At 46.0% G+C, this 23933-nt stretch overlaps 2 protein-coding genes across 3 annotated transcripts in view; both read left to right on the forward strand.

The window, feature by feature from the left end:
• The window catches only part of CAPZB (capping actin protein of muscle Z-line subunit beta), a 125038-nt gene that overhangs the window by 21296 nt on the left and 79809 nt on the right, over positions 1 to 23933 (forward strand). The window lies entirely within an intron of this gene.
• LOC308514942 (general transcription factor IIH subunit 4-like) lies at positions 8468 to 9892 on the forward strand (the record flags this gene model as incomplete). The annotated part of the gene is made up of 1 exon (XM_081085280.1): positions 8468 to 9892. The coding sequence occupies one exon, from the start codon at positions 8468 to 8470 to the stop codon at positions 9881 to 9883; it is 1416 nt and encodes a 471-aa protein (XP_080941406.1). The 3' UTR covers positions 9884 to 9892.

Raw genomic sequence — 23933 nt, forward strand, 5'->3', positions numbered from 1 at the left:
TCTTTTTAAAAATACTACAATTTCCTTCTTGTTTTTCTGACTACAGACGTACTACTTATTCTACTTAAACAACATACAAATATGTCACTTGGAAAATGAAACCACTCCTTAACTCCATCCCCTAGAAATACTACAAATAGAATTTGATACATTGTCTATGCATATCTATATCTATATCTATCTATCTTTAAATATATTTTATTGATTTCAGAGAGGAAGGGAGAGGGAGAGATAGAAGCATCAATGATGAGAGAATCATTGATCAACTGCCTCCTGCACATCCCCTACTGGGCATCTGGCCCACAACCTGGGCATGTGTCCTGATTTCCTGGTTCATAGGTCGATGCTCAACTGCTGAGCCATACCAGCCAGGTGCAAATGCTTATATTTTTAAAAAATGGTTCCACCTATACTTAGTTTGCATTTTCTCTCCTTCAGATTAGTTTTCTGCACACAAGGAATCAGGGGACTTTGTTAAATAAAATTAGCCTTGTCCTGAGGCCAGAAAAGGGAAGCAGACAGCCTCTAAGACACTGGCCTGGAAAACGTAGGTCCTGGTTGAACTTTGGAGACCTTTGGGAGGTGTCACAGCAAGGGAGAGGGGAAATCCAGGAGGGCAGAACTTCTCCCCACCACATGCTCTTTTTTTTTTTTAAAAAATATATTTTATTGATTTTTTACAGAGAGGAAGGGAGAGGGATAGAGTGTTAGAAACATTGATGAGAGAGAAGCATCGATCAGCTGCCTCCTGCACACCCCCTACCGGGTATGTGCCCACAACCAAGGTACATGCCCTTGACTGGAATTGAACCTGGGACCCTTCAGTCCGCAGGTGACGCTCTATCCACTGAGCCAAACCTGCTAGGGCCCCACCACACACTCTTAAAAAAACCCTCCAATATCTGACTTTACATCCTGGCTTTCCTGACCTGGTGACAGCTTTCTGTCCTTTAAATATATAACAGAAGTGCCATCTCCACAGAGTGGGAGGAGAGCCTGCCTGCTGCTCTCAGAATTGGGCTTCTGACTGTGGTGGGACTGACCTTCATTGGGTGTTCTATCAGCTGTTTTACATCCTCTTAGAAGAATCTCTCTACTTTTTTGGATGACAGAATTCTAAAGATTGACATTTAGACTGATTGGCTTGCTTGCCCACATGTGTGTGAGGTTTCTTTATATCAAAGAGTGCATGGTAGTGTAGATTAAGGACAAATGCTGTGAATGCCTACGATACTTAAAACTTAATTATAAAACTATAAAGTTGAACCATATGAAATTGCCATTTTTGTAGGCCAAAATTGATCATTGTCCATTTTATATGTTTCAACTTAACAATTCATTTTGCAAAGTTTGGATCATAGAAGGAAAAAATCACTAGTCACAGTTTCATTTTTTATAAGTCCTTTTATTTCTTTTATAAATGTAGCTTTTTTGTTAGTTATGGTCCTAGACTATCTATAGTTTACCTTCGTTTTTAAAGATTCATATGGCCAAACAATGAGATACCTCACACAATTATTCGAATGACCAAAATCCCAAACACTGACAACACCAAGTGCCGAACAGGATGTGGAGCAAAAGAACTTGCATTCTTTGCTGGTGGGAATGCAAATTTTGGAAGATAATTGGCAGTTTCTTTGAAAACTAAACATATTTTACCATGTGATCTGACAATTGCACTTCTTGGTATCTACCCAAAGGAGCTGAAAACTTTCACACAAAAACCTGCCTACAAATGTTTATAGCAGCTTTATTCGTGATTGCCAAAACTTGAAATCAACCAAGGTGTTCCTTAGAAAGTGAATGGATAAACAGTGGTACATTCAGACAATGGAATATTGTTCAGCAGTAAAAAGAAATAAGCTGTTGCTCAGCTGGCGTTGCTCAGTGGTTGAGCATTGACCTATGAACCAGGAGGTCACGGTTCAATTCCTGGTCAGGGCATATGCCTGGGTTGTGGGCTCAATCCCCAATCTGAGTCATTCAGGAGGCAGCTGATCAATAATTCTCTCTTCATTGATGTTTCTATCTCTCTCCCCCTCTCCCTTCCTCTCTGAAATCAATTAAAAAAAAGAAAGAAATAAGCTTTCAAACCACAAAAAGACATGGAGGAAACTTACATGCATGTTACTGAGTGAAACAATGCAGTCTGAAAAGACTGCATACTGTGTGATTCCCACTGTATGACTGACTATCTGGAAAAGACAAAACGATGGAGACAGCAAAAAGACCAGTGGTTGTCAGGTAAGGGAAGAGGGAGGGATGAATAGGCAGGGCACAGGGAATTTTTAGAGCAGTAAAATTATTCTGTATGATACTCTGTATGGTGGATACATGTCACTATATATACATTTGTCCAGACCCATAGAATGTGACCAGGAGTGAACCCTAATATAAACTGTGTACTTTAGGTGATGATGTGTCTGTGTCGGGCCATCAGTTGTTAAGATGAGTTTCAATGGCTGCACCGTATTAGAGACGATAATAGACACAGCACTAGCTTCCCTGATATTCTATCTTTAGGTTACTTCCAGTTTTTTCATTATAAACAATGTCACAGTGACTGTGGTCCTTTATGCAGTTTCCTGTGTATTTGGATTCTTTTGTAGGATGGACTCCCAGGAGTATTATTATGTCAGAGTATGAACACTTTCACACCTCTTGACAAATATCACCAAAGTGTCATGCCGTGTCATAATGCCTACGAGTGTGCTTTTATTGCTTCTTTGTCAACCTTGAGTGTTTTTCTCCCTTAATTTCTAATAGTATAATAGGATATAAATAGTACCTTATTTTTCATTCATAGCTTATCAAAGTTGAATATTTTGGTCCACTTATGTGTTTGCTAATTTCACTTCCTGTCATTTCTTCCCACCTTTGAGCCATATGTGTGTATGTGTTCTTATACCAAATTAGAGAATTATCAGTAAGTAGTATTGTATGAACAGAGCTCTCCAGTGTACACGGTGGATTACACAGTGCCCTCTGAGTCATTGTTTGGGGAATTAGGGGCGCCTAATTAGTGCGGATCAAGGCAGGAAGCAAGTGCTATGGGCCTTGTCTACAGTCCCCCAGGCCCAGCGGTGATTTCTGTGCCATCTTCTTCCTTCAGCTGTTCCGTGAACTCAGCTGAAATTCGATCACATTACAGTATGGTTAAGGGGACTAATTAGCCATAAACCTCAGAAAATTCGAAAATTAAAGAGTCCATTAATCCCAAGGCCCCTCCCTTTGTGAATGGCTCTAATTCCCCTTGGTTTGCTTGATTTTCCTGCTGTGCTTTAGTTCCAGTGAGACTTGCATAGATTGACGGCCTTTTTGCTGGAACTTCCTGCCTTTCTGGGGTTAAATGTACCCTTTAAGCTGCCCCTCCCTCCTCCCCCCACTGATTGAGCTAATCTCTAAGTAATAGCATGGAATGCTGGTCATTATTCCATTTCCTGGATGAAAATCCTCAGGAGTACTTTAAGGTGAGTATAATGGCCCTTGTTAGTGCCTCTTAAACCATCTTGTGACCCAGAGGAACAAAGATGACCTGTACAATTGCACCTCTCACTGAAGTCGAGTTTCAGGCTAAGCACTCCCGTTCCTTCTCCCTTTAAATGGTTAGTGGTCTTGGGTTGCGGTTTTTGTTCCTGTGGTTTGAGCAGTTCTTGTCCTAGGCTGCCCTGTTCCTCCTTCCCAAGGAGGCCAGGAGGCAGCCTAGTGAAATACCCAGGGTTTGAGGATGTTGTGATTAGATGGGCTGATGATTAAAGACAGGCTGGACCGTGAGCTAGAGTCCCTCTTTCTGGGTGGTTCTGCATTCCACCTAAGGCCATTTATTTATGAACGTTTAAGGGAACTCGAGCCTGGGATCTTGGAAAAATCTTACTGTATGCCAGCCTCTGTGTGAAACTGGAGCGCTATCTTGTGTGGGGTTTTGTGTGTGTGTGTGTGTGTCTGTGTATGTGTGTGTTTTTCCTATAGAATACCTGATCCTGCCTTGGATTTGCAGCTGACCTTCTTTTGAGAGGTTTTAGGAGTATTCAGAGATTGTTTTTGTATTTCTTTTTTTTTTTTTATGTCTTAGAGCTTTTTCTTCTCTTTTCAACTCATTTCATTTACTATAGCAGCAGATTGTTGGTTGCCTTAAGATTAGGAGCCTTGCCGTAACCAGTTTGGCTCAGTGGATAGAGCGTCGGCCTTCGGACTGAAGGGTCCCGGGTTCGATTCTGGTCAAGGGCATGTACCTTGGTTGCAGGCACATCTCCAGTGGGGAGTGTGCAGGAGGCAGCTAATCGATGTTTCTCTCTCATCGATGTTTCTAACTCTGTATCTCTCTCCCTTCTTCTCTGTAAAAAATCAATAAAATATATTTTAAAAAAAAAAGATTAGGAGCCTTAAAAAAATGATGAGCCTTGCATATAAAAACCTATAAGATACAGGAAATTGGTCTTCTCATATATGTAATTTGCTCAGAGACTGTGACGTCTTCATGGCTTGAAAAGAAAGAAAGAATGTGGTAGCCTTTGTGGTGCTAGACGTGACCATCACGAGAACCTGTGAGTGTGCCAGCCCTTTTGGAAGGATTTAAGATGAGCAGCACATTCGGCTTTCGGGCTCTTTTCTCTCCTTAGCTCCTCAGTGACTTTTGTAGAACAGGCAAATGCCAAGGCCCACCGGGGCAAATCCATGGTCTGATGAACTGGCCAGGCCAAACAGACCCAGGGTATGGCAGAGCTGTGGGTGTCCTACTTGTCCTCAACCATCATGTATTGTAGCATCAGTTAAACCAGGGAGTCGAAGACTAGCTGTCCCGAACCATAATGTGGGGATCAGCGAGGGTTTCCTGCTTGTCTGGACTCCATTACCTGTTGGGCAGACCCATTGGGTGGCACAAAGAAGTCCTCTCAGATTGGCCTCTTTTAGTGAATAAAGTTTATTTATTGAGTTAAAAAATAGAAATGGAAATAGACTATCCCCAAGTCTTTGGTGGGCGGAGCCCTTGGGGATCCCAGACACCCTGATTAGCAGTTGCCGGTGTTGAATGCTTTCGTTACCACACTCCACTCTCGTTAGCATGTACTCAGCACAAATATGGCTTTTCATATTTCTTAGATGCTCACCTTTGTTTCCTCTTCACCGGGCCCCTGGACAGGAGGCGTAAATTGCATCCATCTGTCCTCAGTCGTGGGAGCCCGCCTGCTCCTTCCTCTGGACCAGACCCTGTAAATGGCCTGCAAGGCTGGGAGCTGTCAGCCCCTCTGGGCCCTCTGCTTCCTGGCTGCTTGGTCTGCAGTTTGGCTTCCTCTTTTCAGTAAGGTTCCGTGAATTCACATTTGAACCCACCCACTCAGCCACTCCTCCTTCCCTTTACGAAGAGTTTATCTTTTTCTCTATGGCTTCTGCTGATGTCTGCAGTTTCTTGTCAGAGGAGCTTTAAGCGGTGGTGGGCACTTTAAAAAAAATCACTGTGAAGAATGGTACTTTCCCCCAGAATGGTTCTGCCTTTGCCTCCAGCCTCTAAGCTCCACTCCTTGAGTGAGTACTTTTAAGGCATTTGGAGAATATTGGGACGACTTTTTGAGGTGCATTATTGAAGCTTTTGCCGTTGTGGTAAAAAGTGCAAGTTTGCAGTCACATGGCCTGACGTTCCCACATAGCTGCTGTGAGGCCTTGGACAAGTTCCCGCAAATCACTGGGCCTGCTCATCAGCTGGGACGATCAGGTGAACCTCACAAGGTTGGAGGGATTGAAGGAAGATTGTGTATAAATCTGTAAGATTGGATATAACTTTCTAAAATAAAAGCAGCAGGAATCCCCCTCCAAATGTCATTTGCTTAACCTCCTGTGGAAAAGAGTTTTTAAAAAAATGATGGTGTAGTTATTCTAGGGTGAAGTAGGTGAGTGACCTTATTGGACAGATGTGCTCTGTGGGAGTAGGTACCTTATGTGGCCAGTACTTCAGTCCCCATCCCACCCTGGGAGTGCAGATATGAATTGCAAACACACAAAGAGGGGTCGCCAGTTTTGCCTATATTTTATATAACTTGTCTCGCCAGGGCTTCCCTGATTCCTTCCTTCATTTCTAAGCTTTTATCTAGCACCTCCTTTGAGAGCCTGACTGACCTTGGGGAAACCAGTGCCACGAAATATGGTGCCTGCTCTCCAGGAGTCCCTGTCTACGGTGGGAGACAAATCTGTAATTCAGCAAAGCAGTGAACAGTAGCACACCTCTTGGTCAGCAGTGCAGATGTTGGAGCTGGCTGCCTGCATTTGAGTCCTCATGTCCTGTTGTCCTTTGTTTCTCACTTTCCTCATCTGTAAGATAGGGATAAGCTTGTTTAGGGGATGAGTTAATGCATCTCATGTGCTTCTTTAGCTGCCTGGTTCCCAGGAGGGGCTCGGTAATTGTTTGCTATTAACACTGTAAGAGGCATTGATTCAGCAAATATTCACCCATATGGTGAATGACATGAAGTCCCTGCTTTCTTGGGATGAGACAGATCATAAACAAAACAGAGCATTTCCAGTAATAAGTGCTATGAAGAAACAAAGCAGGGCGATGTGCCAGGACCTGAGAGGAGGGGAAGGTCCCAGGGATGGGGCCTTCCAGGTGAGATGAGACTGCTGAGGGAGCCAGCACAGGGACATGTGAGGAGGGGACAGCTGGTGCCAGGCCCTCACGTGGAGGAGAAGGGAGAAAGGTCTGCTAGTGATGAGGCACCGTGTTGGCAGGGCCAGATCATGCCTGTGCACCAGGTTTGTTCTTGTGGCAACAAGAAGCCATAAGGGTTTTAAGTGGGGGAATACTGTGATCTTACTTTAAAAAAAGATTATTCCAACTGCTATGCAGGTCAAGGATTGTGAGAGGCTAGGGTAGAGGCAGCAGGGAGTAGTTAGGACACCCAATGAGAGAGGGTGGTGTAATGGAAGTGGACAGAAGTGGGGTGTGTTCACTCATAGGACTTGTAGGTCCAGCCAGAAGGTGCCTGGGGTTTGTCTGTGGTTGAGTGATGCTCACCCACAGGAATAGTCACCATCAGGCATCCGATTTAGATGTGCTGACTCCACTTCCAGTGCTCTTCCCACACCTCCGCTAGGCCTGTACTATCCTTGCTGTTCATGAAGGCCCACCCAGGACTAGGAGCCAGCTTGCAGCCCCTTTTCTTCTTATCGATTTGTTCCATGGATAGTTATTCCCTGACCATGACTTAAACACTGTGCCAGACCCTGGCGATACAGAGGTGACCAAGAAGCACATCACTCTTTCTCTCCTGGAGCCTGCAGGAGATAAACACTACATAGATGGCCATGGTTCCCAGGGGGAGGTATGCTGCCACAGAGGCCAGAATAGGGGATTCACCATAGGAAGGGCTAGGCTTGAGCTAAGGGAATAGCAACCCTGGCAGAGGAACAGCATGTGCAAAACCCTGTGGCAGGGAGGTTAGTGATAAGAAGTTGCCGAAACAAGACTGTGGGATCAAAGATCAGGGTGGGGAATAAGAATGGAAAAATGGGCAGAGATGGAGAAATTTCAATTTAGTTAAATAAAAAAATCATGAATTAAAATGCTTCATAGTTGCCCCACCAGTGTGGCTCAGTGGTTGAGTGTCGATCTATGAACCAGGAACTCACAGTTCAATTCCCTGTCAGAGCACATGCCCGATTGTGGGCTCAGTCTCGGGGGAGGGGGAGGGGATGTACAGGAGGCAACCGATGGATGATTCTCATCATTGACATTTCTATCTCTTGCTCCCTCTCCCTTCCTCTATGAAATCAATAAAAATATATTTTTAGATTTTTTTACATCCTCCACTCGGGACCCCTGTCTGTGAAAGCCTTCGTCGCTCTCCCTACCCTTTTCTCTAATTTTTAACCGTCCTTTCCCCTATTTCCTGGAGCCAGTGCAAGACATTGACTCCGATTAAGCGACGTACACGAGTTGGGGTCGACAGAGTGGTGATGGAGTGCCAGAAGCCGGTCCATCCTTGCTGCTTGACACAGTCGCTGCAGGGAAGAAACATCTGCACAGCATGTTTCCAGGGACCTGGTGTATATGGCATACTGTTCTTAATATGTTTGCTCACCTTCTTGGCGCTATGTGTTTTAACCAAGGTCACCTCTTTGAGAAAGGTTGTTTCCCCAGGTAGGGATTTTTCCCTGAAGTTAAGGAGGGAATAAAACCCCTTAACTAAATGCTAGGCGGGTAGTTAATCTCTTTAACTACAATCACCCTTACGCTACATAATCTTTACTCCCTGGAATGGAGAAAAGAAACGCCCTAACCTTTGGAATAGAAATTGACAGGATTAAAATCAACTGGTATAAATACAGATGTAACAAGACAATAAAAGACAGAACCTGGCTGGAGAACCTGGCTAGGCTGCTGATCAACTGAACGCTGCCTCCGTGTCATTCCTTCTTCGCCGACTCCGTCTACACCTTTGGGAACCCCTGGACCTGCTGGGGTTGGACCCCAACAATGGAGAGCACCCCGTCGAGGGGTGGACTGAACCGAGCACACCTACAATGCAGGAATCTGCAGGAGTTCCTTGGGGGCCTGAGCCCTGGGGTACTGGACCGACTCTACGGGCATCCTGCCACCTGTCTGGCTGTCTTCAGGGAGCTCCCGTCGTTGGCTAAGAACTGGGTGATGCGGATGCTCTTTCTGGAGCAGCCTTTGCCACAAGCTGCTGTGGCCCTGTGGGTAAAGAAGGAATTCAGCAAAGCTCAGGAGGAAAGTATAGGGTTGCTGAGCAGCCTCCGGATCTGGCACACGCAGCTGCTTCCTGGTGGTCTCCAGGGCCTCATCCTCAACCCCGTCTTCCGCCAGAACCTCCGCACTGCGCTTCTGGGTGGGGGCAAGGCCTGGTCTGATGACACACGTCAGCTGGGACCAGACAAGCATGCCCGGCATGTCCCCGCACTGGATAAGTACGCCGAGGAGCGATGGGAGGTGGTCCTGCACTTCATGGTGGGCTCCCCCAGTGCAGCCGTCAGCCAGGACTTGGCTCAGCTTCTCAGCCAGGCGGGTCTTATGAAGAGTGCTGAGCCTGGAGAGCCGCCCTGTATCACCTCTGCTGGCTTCCAGTTCCTGTTGCTGGACACCCCCGCTCAGCTCTGGTACTTCATGCTGCAGCACCTGCAGACGGCCCAGAGTCGGGGCATGGACCTAGTGGAGATCCTCTCCTTCCTCTTCCAGCTCAGCTTCTCTACTCTGGGCAAGGATTACTCTGTGGAAGGTATGAGTGATTCTCTGTTGAACTCCCTGCAGCATCTGCGTGAGTTTGGGCTTGTTTTCCAGAGGAAGAGGAAGTCTCGGCGGTACTACCCCATGCGCCTGGCCATCAATCTCTTATCGGGTGTTTCTGGGGTGGGGGGCACTGCGCATCAGCCAGGCTTCATTGTCGTGGAAACCAATTACCGGCTGTACGCCTACACAGAGTCGGAGCTGCAGATCGCCCTCATTGCCCTCTTCTCTGAGATGCTCTATCGCTTCCCCAACATGGTGGTGGCGCAGGTCACCCGGGAGAGCGTGCAGCAGGCCATCGCCAGCGGCATTACAGCCCAGCAGATCATCCATTTCCTAAGGACAAGGGCCCACCCAGTGATGCTTAAACAGACACCTGTGCTGCTGCCCACCATCACAGACCAGATTCGGCTGTGGGAGCTGGAAAGGGACAGACTCCACTTCACCGAGGGTGTCCTGTATAACCAGTTCCTGTCGCAAGTGGACTTTGAGCTGCTGCTGGCCCACGTGCGGGAGCTGGGCGTCCTGGTGTTCGAGAACGCGGCCAAGTGGCTCATGGTGGTGAAGCCTGCGGGGCACCGGAAGCGGCAGAAGCATAGCTCCCGGGGACTTGGGGGGACTGCACGTGGGGACGCTGCTGTTCAATAAAGTCGGAAAGCGCTCAAAAATAATATATATATATTTTTAATTGCTTCATAGCATCATTACTGACACATAGTAAATGCTTAGTAAATATTAGCTATTATCTACATATACTTAATAGGTTTTGGTGGGAGAAAACCCTGAGGTTGGTTTTGGGTATGTTGAGGCCTAGGTACTTGAGTCATCAGAGAAGTGGAAGCAGTACTGCCCCGGGCAGAAGTGTGCTCACCGAATAGTCCCAGCCTTGTCTACACACTGGGACACTGACCTCCGGAGCCTCTGCTCCCTCTTCTGTAAAGAAGGAACGGTATTATCCACCTACCCTCTGTCTGAGGAGGCGCTGCACACATGTAGGGTGGTATTAGTATTATTTTATCTGTCATTATATGCTCCCCTCCTTTCCACCACGTAGTTGGAATCAAGAAAACTTTCCTGTTTTGCCAGTTATAGGGTTGTGCACTTGCACCCTGAAAGGCTCCTTGTGTGGCATCAAGTTCTTTTTCTCTCAACCATTGTCTTTCTTTCCTTGTTCCTCTCCTGTTTCTGTCCTCTGCCCCCCACCACTCCCCTTCCTTGTGCCAGGACCCCTGGGAACTCATGCTAACTCTGTGGGTGTTTCTGAGCAATTAAACTGCTGAGGTTGATGAGTTCTGGCATTAACATGTCGTCAGGGTCTTACAGTAAAATAGGAACAGCTGGTAATAGTGAGAGGGACAGTGACAGTCCCTCTGCAGGGCTGATTTGGTGCATATACGTTTGCTCTGCAGTGTGGCACTTATCGGGCAATGATAACTTGCAAACTTTCTAATTTAGCATTCATTTCTTGGCACTAGATGAGAGCAGTCCTAGCATGCAGGAATGAGTCATGTAATAGCAGAGATAATTCTTACAAATAATAAACATCCCTTTCTATTATTCCAAAGACAAACATTGGTGGTGGTGTCATTGGGGTTTTTCATGACCTTTTGTGCACTCTGGACTGGTCTTTTCCAAAACAAATGTGGTGTCTGCATTTTAGATACTTTTCCTCCCCTGCCCCTTTATCCTTCAGAAATAAAAGATTTTCCAACACAAGGCTAAATGTCAGCTGACGTTGCAAATGTGTAAAAGGATCATTTTTATGGTCCTTAGCTTCCAAGGGTTCTTGTGCAAGCTACTTTTTTTCTGGATTCAGTTTTCTTGTTTGTGAAATGATGGGGTGAACCTTGATCATCTCCAAGTACTCCTCTTCCTGTTTCAAGATGGGCCCAGTTGAGGTAGCCTTTGCTTTTAGACTCTAGAAACACTGCTGAAGTGTATAGTAAGTAAAGTGGACATTTTGTACATCAGGTCTACACCCTAAAGGACCATACGATGAACTTGATTAAAAATTTTAAAAAGTAAAACATTCTTCTGCTTAACCCTTTCAGGAAGTCTGTTTGGGAGGCTGGGGAGGGACTACGTTTGGTCTCTTAAAGCAGGGCCCACCTCTGCCCGTGAGTCAGGATGCATTGTCAAAGCTTGGTTCTGCTTCGAGATGGCTTACTGTCAGCCTCTGAGAAGGGCTCCTTTTAAAGTGCTCCAGTGCCCAGTGTTGCAAATGGACACTTATTCTCCACCGGTCCAGCCCGGGAGCCACAGCAATGCCATCGCTTACCCAGCTGAGCCTCCTGAGGTTGGGCTTTTTGTGCTGTTGGGACAACTTGGAAGACTACCTTACCACTCTCCCACCTAGAATCAAATATACCAAGATGGCAAACAGTCTTTTCTCTTGAATTTAGTATTGGAAAATAGACTGCTCCTATGTCTGGCTTTAGGAGGGGAGGGCTGAAGCTTGCTCCCAAGACTATCAGCATCCATTTGTCTATGAACTTAGGCTGAGTTAAGGGCAGTTGGGGGATAATTGAACCAGGTGGATCAGGTTTGTAGTGTGAACAAAGATACTGAGACCTACATTGAAATCATTTCACTGTGAGGCATTCTGTGCTCCCTTCTCCCTGAACCCCGAGGAATCTGAAATAGTTGAAAAGGAAGGGAGTGGTCAGGAAGAGGAAGACGGTGGTGCTAGGAAGCCCCAACATGGTGGTGGTACCGCCTTCACCTGGAACTTGGTCTGTAAGTGAGGCCTTGATGAGGAAGAAGTGTGGGCCCTGGAATTGGGAAACTTGATTTGAATCTCCAGCCAGCCTCTTCCAGGCACCATGGCCCTGGACAATCTCCTGAACCTCTTTTCTTCCTTTTGCCTGCCAGGGAGTTAGAAAGAGCTGGCTCTGTGTGTTACATACCAGGTAGGGTGGGCATCAAACAGTAGTAGCTGTTGTTATTGTGAATAATGTCTGGGGCCCCAGGAAAGATGTCGTTGTTGTTGTTGTTGTTTTTTATGTCATTGTTTTGATTCCAGATTTTGTGCCAGGAGCTCTACCTCTGCTCTCATTTCATCCTAATACATCTCTGAGTTTAGGCAGCATTATTCCCATTTCACAGGATAAGAAACGTGTGGTGGTGGTGGTGGTGGGATTTAAGTAACGTGTGAAAGTTTCATTATAACTGTCAGGGACCAATTTTTGGGAATCCCTAGTTCCAACACACTCACTATCTTTCTCTAAGGACTTGAAAGTGATAATAGCCATGGTCCCTTTCTGATTTTGTAAATTGTAGAAAATTAGCAAAGTATAAAAAGAAATAATTACCTTAATCCCACTACTTAAGACAAAACATTCGTTATGTTGGAGTATTTTTCTCTGGCCTTTTATGATTATAATTTAATTTTATGGCAGATGAATACATAGATACTGTTATATATATGTTATGTTGCTATGTTATATTACATTGATTATTATATTGTGGGTGACAATATTGCATGGTATCTAAAAACATGGCTCTGGGTCCATACTCCAGCTCTATCACTTACTAACTTTGTGATCTTTGCTAAGTTCCTTAACCTCTCTGTATCTCAGTCCTCTCATCTAGCTTGTAGGCATGTTATGAGGATTGAATGAGGTCATATATGTAGAGCACTTATAGCAGTGTCTGGCACACAGAAAACCCTTTGTTGGCATAACTATTATATAAAAAGCCTGTGGTCGTCACGCCATCACACTGTAATGACCGATCAGCAGGAGGCTGTGTGCGCAGTGTGGGCGGGACTGAGTGTGCAGCGAGGCACACGTGGGTGGGCGGGGACTTGACTCTGGAGGATTTGACGGGAGGCGCGGGTGGGTTTCTGGGTCCCCCCGAGCCGCGGGAGTCTGGGTCCTGGGTCTTGTGCGATCTCGCATGCTGGGCTCCTAGTTTATTATAATCATAATCACCATTTTTGTATATTATTACTATTTTCTTTATAAAACTGATCTTAGATGTTTCGTGACATTACATTGCATAGACATTTCATAATTCACATTGACAACCTGCCTATTCATTCATTGTCTTGAATGTGCTAACGAGCAGCTTGAAAATAAGGTCCAATATGCTGGCATCTTCAGTGTGAGACATTGCAGAACATGTAGGAATCCACTCCCTTGTCAGACCATTGCATTTCTTCTTCTTGGCTGTCGTCAGCTCTTCAAGCATCAAGACCCCACTTTGTTCTTTTACCCCTGGTTTCGGCTTTGGCAAGTGTGGCCTTTCAGTCCTACTCAGTGATACAAGTGCACTTTGTGCCTGTCGGTCTGGCATCGTCTATAGGGTCAGGAGGTTTGTGACCATGGAGCTGCTGGGGTTTCATCTGCAAATGAAAACCACCTGGCCAGCTGCTCCGGTCAGATGGAAGCCAGATGGGAGAAGTCAGGAGGGGGCACTGGGCAGCCTGGAGCAGCGTCCGAGCATCATGTCATCTCCAGCCTTTACCTGTCATCTCCTCCGGTGTCCACATAGCTCCAGGGTACAAGGTTCCCTACTCAGGCCATGGCCATCCGAAAAGAGGTGATCCCAGAACCTAGGGAGGTGACATGCAAGTCAGATCTGACGAAGAAGAGGAGCAACAGGTGGTTAAGTGGCCATCAGAGTGGAAATTTTAACTGTGAGGATGAAGGGAGATGGTAGGGAAAGTATGGAGCAAAGTTAGCGGGATCCACATGGCACATGTTAGGAGAGGATTATGGATGTGAGCAAGGTCAGTGATTAAACGGACAGACACCGAAAACAGTCCCCACCCCCCACCCCCAATACCTTAGCTAAGTGACAACTTATTGCAAATTAGGGAGTAAAATTATCGTAGGTAAGAGGTGGCAAAACACTGTCTTTCTTTGGTCCAAATTATCCCAGCTGCCACCAGGTTTTGATTGGGGTTCAGAGAGTGCAGAGTTTGGGAGTGTTTACCTCTGGGCTTTGTAGATTAAGGAGGTTGCTGAAGTGAAGTAATGTATTCATTTCAGTCTCTAAACACTCTTCAATTTGGCAAAAAAAGTAGAAAAATATGAATCAGCTACCCAATAGAGTGGGAGGGAGAAGGGAGTAGATAGCCCATTCAGATTGATTTACAACCAAGAGTAAAAGTTCTACTTTGGAAAGGAAAAGCCCTCTCATAGATGGAAAGTACCAGGAGAGAACATCGACATTTACATCGACATTCTGGGTATTTACTTTTAGCCTCTGGAGCTGTCCCAGCGTTCCATTCCATACTAGTTGCCCACTGCCTGCCTGCCGTGTAAGCAGGCTCTGCCTCCGTCTTACATTTGATTCCTTGGAGATGATTTTTGGCTTCCCATCTCTATGGACCATGGCCCTTCCCCTTAACACTTATTTGATTGGCTGATAGGTTGACTGTCTGCTAGCCCTCCAAAAAGTTGGCTCTGTATGCCCAGCACTGTCCCCCTTACCCCCAAATCAATGCCTGGGAGGCACTCATGCGCCCCATCCACTCCATGGCAAAGGAGTTTGCACAGCTCCCTCTGTGTTATCTCTGTCTTCACCCTTCCTACATTGAACAAAGCTTATTAGAATGCAGGTGTGAGCGTCATAATTAGAGAGCTAACATCACTCTGTTCTAATTCTTTTTAAAAAAAATATATTTTATTGATTTTTTTTTTTACAGAGAGGAAGGGAGAGGGATAGAGAGTTAGAAACATTGATGAGAGAGAAGCATCGATCAGCTGCCTCCTGCACACCCCCTACTGGCGATGTGCCTGCAACCAAGGTACATGCCCTTGACCGGAATCGAACCCAGGACTCTTCAGTCCCCAGGCCGACGCTCTATCCAGTGATCCAAACCGTCTAGGGCCTAATTCTTAAACATAAAATAAATGTTCTACTTCAGCTATAATTAGATGCAAATAGCTTAGGTGGCATCAGCTTATAAGTGGCACAGCATTCTGGTTGAGGCCACTAAACAGAGCAGAGGGCATGTGAACCAGTTAGCTGTGCGCCCTTCTCCACCAGTTCTCAGCTTAACGCTGGCTGGACTGCTCTGACCCTGAAATAGGGGTGCCATCCCTGGGGCATGTTTGTTAAGTTAATCTGCTAGCTACAGATCATTTAGCTGGATTGCTGCATCCAGAAACTACTCTTAGGGAGGCATAAATAAGTCTGTGGTTCCAGCTTCCTTCTGGGTGATACTGGGTTCCCTCAAGGATTAGGACTGCTGCTCAATGCCTCTGTCTAGGCTAAGTTTTAAATTCATCAGCATATTTCTTTTTCTTTTTTTTAATTCCTCACCCGATATTTCTTTTTTATTGATTTTTAGAGAGAGGGGAAGGGAGGGGGGAGAGAAATAGTGATGTGAGAGCAAAACATCGATCAGCTGCCTCCTACACGCCCCCTACTGGGGGATCAAGCCTGCATCCTGGGTGTGTGCCCTGACTGGCAACCTTTGGGTGCAGGTGATGATGCCCAACCAACTGAGCTACACTGGCCAGGGCTTGAGTGATTTCTTTAGAGTCCTAGAAGGGTATGAACACTTAAAAGCTTCTGATACACAATTGCCAACTGATTTCTAATAATTGTATCCATTTACACCGTTACAGGCATCCAGACTGCTTTTCTGTTCTATAGTCATTGTGCTTTTTCTGTAATACCTAATCCATTCCCCTTATCTTCCCGATGGCTGATTGTCATATGTTCATTTTAGCTCTGGCCTATTTCTTTTCACCTTTGAGGACCACCAGGGAGTAACATCTTGCCACTGGTGGCTTTAAAGTTTCTGTTGAATAGGAGCCTCATTCTAGGGTTTTCCTGCCCACAGGGCATCCTGAGGTTTTGTAAGGTGTTTGGGCACCTGGCCAGTGCTCTGTCTCTACCATTTATCTTTGAGGCAAGCCTGGCCAGTGCTTTCCTGTGTCCTGTATCCATTGGAACTGCCCCGCCTCCCCCTTACCTGATGGTTTCTCCATGTCCAGTGATTCCTGTGGGGCCACTAGCTTCGTCTTTTCCTACCACATGGTCTTATCATGTGCTCTTGAGAAGTAGGGCCAGAGCCCAGGGCTGCCTCCCCCATCCTCTGAGCCGCCCAGCACTGTTAGTGCCTCCAGTCCCGGCACTGTTGTGTTTCAGTGCTTTATAGAGGTATAATTTACATGTCATAACATTCCCTGGTTTTAAGTGTATGATTCCCTTTTGTACATTTTGGAGTAAATTTACAGAGTTGCGGAGCTATCTCCATAGTCCCATCTAACAGCATTTTTTCCATCCCTTGCAACCACTACTCTTTCTTCTTTCTGGACATTTCCTATATATGGAATCATATGGATTGGTTTTTAAAGAAATTATTTGATTCTAAAAGAATGTTTGTTGGAAAACATCTGGAAGAGTGGGAGCCAAATCATTATTACTAGTTACCTTTGGGGAGTAATTACCTCTGGGTGGTGGGATCATAGAGGGACTTTCTGTTTCTGTAATGCTCGAATTTGTTATAGAGAGCCTGTGTTACATTTATAATCAGAAGAAAAGGGAAAAGGTATGTTTCATTTGTGGAAAATGCAAAAATGGTTTCAAGAGGATGGAAAACTAACACTCAAAATCCTCCTCTCATGGATGAAATCACTTTGACTTTTTTGTGTTTTCCTCCTTTTAGTCTTTAGCACCCCCCTTAAACTTTAAATTTTGCATCCTGCTTTTTCTTAACTAAAATCACATACGGTTTTTTTCGCACTTACTTAAAACACCTTTGCCAGCTTCCTGTTAATGACCGTGCAGTGTTCAGCTTATGGTTGTACTGAAGTTTACGTACACTGAGCATCAGGGTTGTCTCTACTTGTTGCTACTTTAAGTAATGCTGAAAGGAATGTCTGTGTAAATGCTTTGTGTAAGGCTGTTGCAGAATTCGGGGACAGGGGTTTGTACCTGAAAAACATTTTTCTCCCAATTTGGAACTGTTTTCGCCAAATTGCTTTCTAGATTTCTTCTCTGAATTTTACTTCCTTCTTGAAAGTGCATACCTTGGCCTTGGGATCAGGCCTAGATTTCCAGGAGATGGCTCCTTCGTGTCAGGTTGAGGTGTGAGGCGGGAAGTGGCAGGGGAGTGAGTGGAAAGCCCACTCAGGACCTGTGAAGACCTGTGCCCTAAGGAGCTAGGATGTAGTTTATTTTAGCAAAATCTTAGGTTTATAATCTAGACAAATGTAGCCTTGTTCTGTTTTCTGGAAATAATCCCCTTTTAAAAAAAACATGTATTTTGATTTCAGAGAGGAAGGGAGAGGGAGAGATACAAACAATGATGAGAGAGAATCATTGATCACTGCCTCCTGTACGCCCCCTAGTGGGGGTTGAACCCTCAATTCCGTCATGTGCTCTGACCAGGAATTGAATCGTGACCTACTGGTTCATAGATTGATGCTCAACCACTGAGCCACACCTGCCAGGCTGGAAATAATCCCTTTGTATTCATCCTTAGTTGTCAGTAAAGTTTAGTTTGTGTATGTCAGGGGTCCTCAAACTTTTTAAACAGGGGGCCAGTTCACTGTCCCTCAGACCGTTGGAGGGCCGGACTATAGTTTAAAAAAAACTATGAACAAATTCCTATGCACACTGCACATACCTTATTTTGAAGTAAACAAAACGGGAACAAATACAATATTTGTATTTGCATGTGGTCCGCGGGCCGTAGTTTGAGGATCCCTGGTGTATGTGATGGATGGTGGGGGTAGCATAGGCATCTGTGGGAACCTCGGTTCTGGGGTGTTGGAAACACCGTGAGGGCAGCTCTAGGGGAGGGACATGCAGACTTCAGGAGAGAGAGGGCGCAAGGACATTTACACATATGTCCCTTTCCAAGTGGACACTCTCTTGCCAAAGTTTATCAGTGATCAAAAATCTGAAGAGCCCTAGCCGGTTTGGCTCAGTGGATATAGATAGAGTGTCGGCCTGTGGACTAAAGGGTCCCAGGTTCGATTCCGGTTAAGGGCACATGGCCGAGTTGCAGGCTTGATCCCCAATAGACTGTGTGCAGGAGGCAGCCGATCAATGATTCTCTCTCATTATTGAAGTTTCTCTCTCTCTCTCTCCCTCTCCCTTCCTCTCTGAAATCTATTTTAAAAAATAAATAAATACAAAACGTATCTATATATATAAATCTGAACAGAGGTTTTCAACAGAGGGGCCTGTGAAACCACCAAATACCTTATTCCAACTTTTGTATGTATGTGCATTTCTCTGGGAAGAGGGCCTGTGGCTTTTATCACTGTATCTCTGGCCTCACAAGGTAGAAACCGTGAACTGCCCTCAAAACCAGAGGGTTTTGTGTCTTCCTTAAAGAGGAAGGCCACGTCAGGTACACATCCCACGCTGCAGCCACCATACCCACTTTGTAGTCTTGGTCAGCCTCTGTACCTCAGTTTCTTCATTTGTGAAGTGCTAGACACTCTGGAGGAATTCAGGTTCACGTCAAAGGTATTAGTGTTTTTTAAAATATATTTTTATTGATTTCAGAGAGGAAGGGAGAGGGAGAAAGAGATAGAAACATCAGTGATGAGAGAGAATTGTTGATCGGCTGCATCCTGCATGCCCCCTACTGGGTATCGAGCCCACAACCTGGAATCAAACCCGGACTTCAGTCCACAGGCCGACACTCTATATATTGAGCCAAACTGGCCAGGGTCACATCAAAGTTATTTGAATTTTGGCTCCTGGGGCCTCTAAAGGCAGCCATGAACCAGAAACTGACTTGAGCTACCTTGTATCTCCTTACAACTGGGCCCTGAGTAGGCGTGGTTCTATTACACAGTATCTTACTTATTTTGAAGTAGGAATAGATTTTTTAAAATCCTTTTATCAAAGTAAAACATGCTTATTGCAGAGAAGGGTTTAATTATTTTTAAGTGTTTGGGGGAGTGGGGGTAGGTGGGGAAGGTATGAAATCAGACCAGTGCTAGACATCTGCGTGCTTACACCCTCGATCTCCCGAGAAAATAATGCAAGTAAGGAAGACTTCTCTTAGTGCCATTGGTGTCCGTGGAGGCAGTTTCCGCAGCACGGAGGAGCTGTATTTTTAGTGTGTAGAAGGCAGCCAACTACAGCCAGAAGCAGTGGGACTTTCCTGAAAACAAACTGGAGCTGGAGAGTCAGAGGGCCTGGTGGCATCTTTACAGGAAATCAGGGAAGGCAAAGCTTTCCAAGCTGAAGGGGTTTTGGTGACCTCTAAGGATCCTGTTTTTTTCAGTCCTTTAAGCACCTGGCTGCTGCAAAGCTTCATTCAGGGCTTCCCTTTGCTCCTCTTCCCTTAAGGGGTTTCTCTGGACCGAGTGCAAGTGAGAGAAGGTTGCCTAATGCCCAGTAAAAATTAGATTCATACAGGGCTTGAGACCTGCAGAAGCTCGGGTTAGATGGGGCTTAATGCAAAAGAGTGTTGATTTAAATTTTTATAAAACTTTATGGAAAATTTCAAACAGGCAACATAATGAGCCCCCATTTACCTATCAACACACTTCCCTAGCTTAAATGAGTTTGAATCAGTTCCTCTGGTTTAATTTTAATGAGCAGTCTGGGTCTCTCCATTCTGAGACTAGAATTCTCCTATACTCTGTACCAAGCTCTAAACAAGTTTGATTGCTGCCTTTTGTTTTTGAAAATTGTTGGTTTAAAAATTCTTTATCCTTTTTTTTATGATAAAAAAAAATGATGTCTGTTCATTATCATTGGAAATCACAAACAAAGTTCAAAGACTGGAACCCACGTCATTCCAGCATGTGGAGACGTCTGCTGTGATGAGTTTGAAGGGCCCCTGTGGATTCCTCTCGTGCTCTTGTGCAGCTGGAGGCTGCCGTTTTCTCCTTGTGTTCTGGGTCCTCCCTCATCAAGCCACCCCTCACCCAGCATCACCATGGCCTCTGCCACTTTGGAGCTTGGGGAGGCCTAACGTGGTTCTTTCTTTAGTTCTAGGGTTCTGAGTGTGTTGGTGACACATGGGGTGTGTATTGTGAAAAGGGGTGAACACATCAGTGGCTTATTCTTTGTAAACATGCTGGGTGCTCAGTGAGTGAAATGAATGTGCTCTGCCCATTCCCTTGGGGCCATTGGGCCTTCTTCTTCTGCCATGAAACGCTTCTCTCCCCGGGCTGGCTGGGCAACTGAGCTGGGTCCCACAGAAAATGCAGTGTTCCTCAGTACACCTCCCACACTCACATTACTTCCAAGGAAAGTTCTGAAGCCCATGAACTCCTGTGTGCTCGGGTCACCATTGGGCCATGTGTCCCCTCCCCCTGAATGCAGGGAGGGGAGAGACCCCAGGCCATAGTTGGGACACAAGCTGCACAGCCAGGACAAACAGGGCGAAGTAACTGGGATTCACCCTTTTAGAGTTTTCTTTCCTGCTTATTAGTATATTATGTATATTTTCTAATTGCATTATCTATTCTTGGAAAGTGTGGTTTTTCATGTGATAGTCTGTCTTAAGGATGAACTAGAGTAAATTAGTAGAGTTGGATGCAGTAATACCAATGCAGACTAAGTCACTGCACTTAGGGGACCTCAGCTTGGCTGTCAACCAACTTCTACTCCTCACGCTGTTCATCGGTGCACATACCACACACTCTAGCAAAGCGGCGGCTCCTTGCTTTAGATCCAGTGGTTGCCATCCAGAACAGTTGGCATTAGGCTGGACTGTGAGGAAAGGTTGGCTGAGCTGCCAGGATTAGATTTCAGGAGACATGCTTAATCTACGTAAGAGAGCAAATTGTTGTTACATCACCTCTCCCAGCATCTATTTCTAACACATATTCATTACACTTTATTAAAGTGTTTCCTGAATGATTAGGCCAGGAAGTACTTTCTAAGCAGTTTACTGGGCTTGTCAGTAGTACATGTATGTTTTACTTCAGCTGTTGGCAAAATTGGTAGCAGCCCCCTGCCTGGTTGTGCTCTGCCCTGTCCTGCTTTATTCCTGGGCAAAGGATGTGATGGCAGCTGGAGAAGCTGCTGAAGTGCTAGATGTTAGGACCTCGATTCTCTCAAAAACAAATGAAACAACAGACTCCAAGCATTGAATCTAACGGGAATAAGATTGAAGATGAGTGATGCCAGTAAGCACCCATTGACCACAGGAACACTTACTGGTGAGGGGTCTCAGAATTGAGTCGTAGCTAGGACACGGGCAGAACTTGGAGTGTTTAGCCAGGAGGTGAGCTGCCTTGTGAGGGAGGACATGACGGCTTGCTTCTGATACTTGAAGGGATGTTATAGGGGTGTTGGTGGCCAAGAACTTGCACATCTTTGGGATGGCTGTAGAGGACAGAAGGCTTGTCAGCGGGTAGAAGTTGAAGGTATAGGGACGAACAGTGCTGTGTGCCCTGGGACCTGGTGGGGTTTCCTCCTCTGGTAATGACCAAGCAGAGGCTGAAAGACACAAGGCTTTAGGGAGTTTGTAAGGGGAAGTGGATTCCGAGGTCACTAAATTTCTGTGATTCTTCAGTAACTCACACTTCACCAGCTGATACCACCATTTCCCACGTGAATGGAAATGTGTGCAGTGGTGCTGTGCGGGAAAGAGGTTGCAGTTGTCTAGGATGGTTTCATGACTTCTGTTCCCGTCAGTGTCGAACAGTTAGGTGAATGGGGCAGTTTTGGACTTGATCTCACCTTTCCGTGTGGGAGTGTTTGGAACACCTGCCAAAAGAGGTGCTCTTCCCTGTCTCACCGCTGGGCTAGCCAAAGGGCGGAAGTCTTCTTTCCCACAGGCATCTCTTCAGGATGTGCCACCACCCTCTGTACCTCCTTGAACTTTTGTGGTCTTGTGAGGAACTCGCTGATTTTTACATCCTACAAGAATGAATCCTGGCTGATGAATAAATCTGTTTTCCATCATCAATTGGAAACGGATTCCTACCCCTGCGTCCTTGCTCTGGATTTAATTTTCCTATAAGAATCAGCTAAGCCATTTTCCCCAGTCAGAAGATTTCCCAACTTTATCCAGCTGCCCGCTGTTGGTCGGAAGGAAAACCAAAAGACAGCGGCCAACCCTTGCTGATGACCTTGGAGGCTTCTGGGGGCCTGTCAGCCTCTGGTCCCTACATCATCTCTCCCAGCATCTATTTCTAACACATATTCATTACACTCTATGGCCAGGCACATACATGTCTGTGCTGTTACCGCCTTTGAACAACTTGACGTGTTTGAGAGTTGGAATCCTAGTCCTTCGGCAGCAGATTTCTCTTACACAGTGTCACTAGAGCAATAGCAAAGGAAGCTGGGAAAGGGAGAACAGATCGGGGTTCCGGTTCCAGTACCACGTGTCGGCTCGGTGGAGTCCTGTGGCCTGAGAGCCGTGGGAAGCTTCAGTGGTCATTTTTCCGAGTACCTTGGTGTGCTGCTCGGCACGCAGACACTTGGGAAAGCCTCCTCTTCCCACTCAGCATGCTCCGGTCTCCTTAAGTTGACTTCCTAATTGAATTTTCTCATTAAAACCTGCTTTCCAGAGCTGCAGGCCAGCGGTGCACTTCTGAGGTCGCAGGCGACCGGCCAGCTCTCCTTTTCTCTCCTCTCTAACTTTATTGCGGTATAATCGAAATACAGTAAGCAGCACACATTTAAAGCGGACAACTCGATCGTTTTTGCTTGTTTTATGATAACGTGTAACATCTGCCTCCCTGCGCTCCGTCCCTCCTGCATCTCATCTGCTCTCCTCGGCTCTCCAGCCTCAGCGGCAGTTCCAGCTGGCAGGGCTGTCACAGTGTTTCCGTAAGCATTCCCACGATCCTTTCAGTGAGGAGTGTGACCTCGGAACCATGTGCCCGGTCCCCTCCCTGACGTAGGAGGAGGTGGGAGGTAAGAACAATACTTGGATGGATGGATTCCCTGTCTGGGGCGCTGCTGGAAAGCTGAGCATTCGTAGGCCATCCAAACATTGGCGTTCTCCTGGGACTCAAGGGTTAGAAGGGGAAAGTGAATTGATTTCTACCTTCATGTTAGAGGAACTTGCCCTAGCAAAACAGCCCCCTCTGCTTTTCCAAGCTCTCCTGTGGTGCCTCTCATTCGTTTTGGTCATGGAACTTATGAGCTCAGTATAAGAAAATTGGCAAACTAAAGCAAAGATGTTTTCTCTTTGTGTCATGAAGCTCTCCCACTGCTGAGGTCCCTGGTAAACAGCTTACTCCCTCTCCCCGGGCTGGTGGGAATATGGGGAGAATGCATTGCTGGTTTTGGAATACTAGGATGGTGTCTTGCTGTGACAGTATCGGGAACAAGTCCCACTGCCCATTGTGTGTTGTTCCTGATCACTTTTCCAGTGGTAGAGCTTCTCCGTTCCATGTCAAGTCTTTCAGACCGTGCGGAAGGCACACAGCGTCTCAGGCTGGCTGATTTTGCATGCTGTATTTAATCACGTGACCAAGAGACAGGAAAGAATTGATGTTACTTTTTATTTCCTTTATTGGAAATTTGCAGCATCCCACTCAAAAACATCTTTAGGGAAGTGTGTCTCCTTGGGCTCAGTTGCATACTGCATGGCTTTGGCAGTAATGTAGGTGGGGAAGTTACTAACCTGCGTGATTAGGATAATGATACCCCCGCCTTGAGTTGGGCAGCACCGTGTCCTCAGATTTCTCCCTGTCCTGCTCTAGAAGCAAGCTGTGAGGGCCCGAGTGGCATTTCTTATATGCCTGGAAGACCTGACTAACTTAAGGTCCCACATTACAGGACTCTGCTTTTAATGAGT

Source organism: Myotis nattereri, assembly GCF_964212035.1.
Source record: "Myotis nattereri genome assembly, chromosome: 3".
Classification (NCBI taxonomy): domain Eukaryota; kingdom Metazoa; phylum Chordata; class Mammalia; order Chiroptera; family Vespertilionidae; genus Myotis; species Myotis nattereri.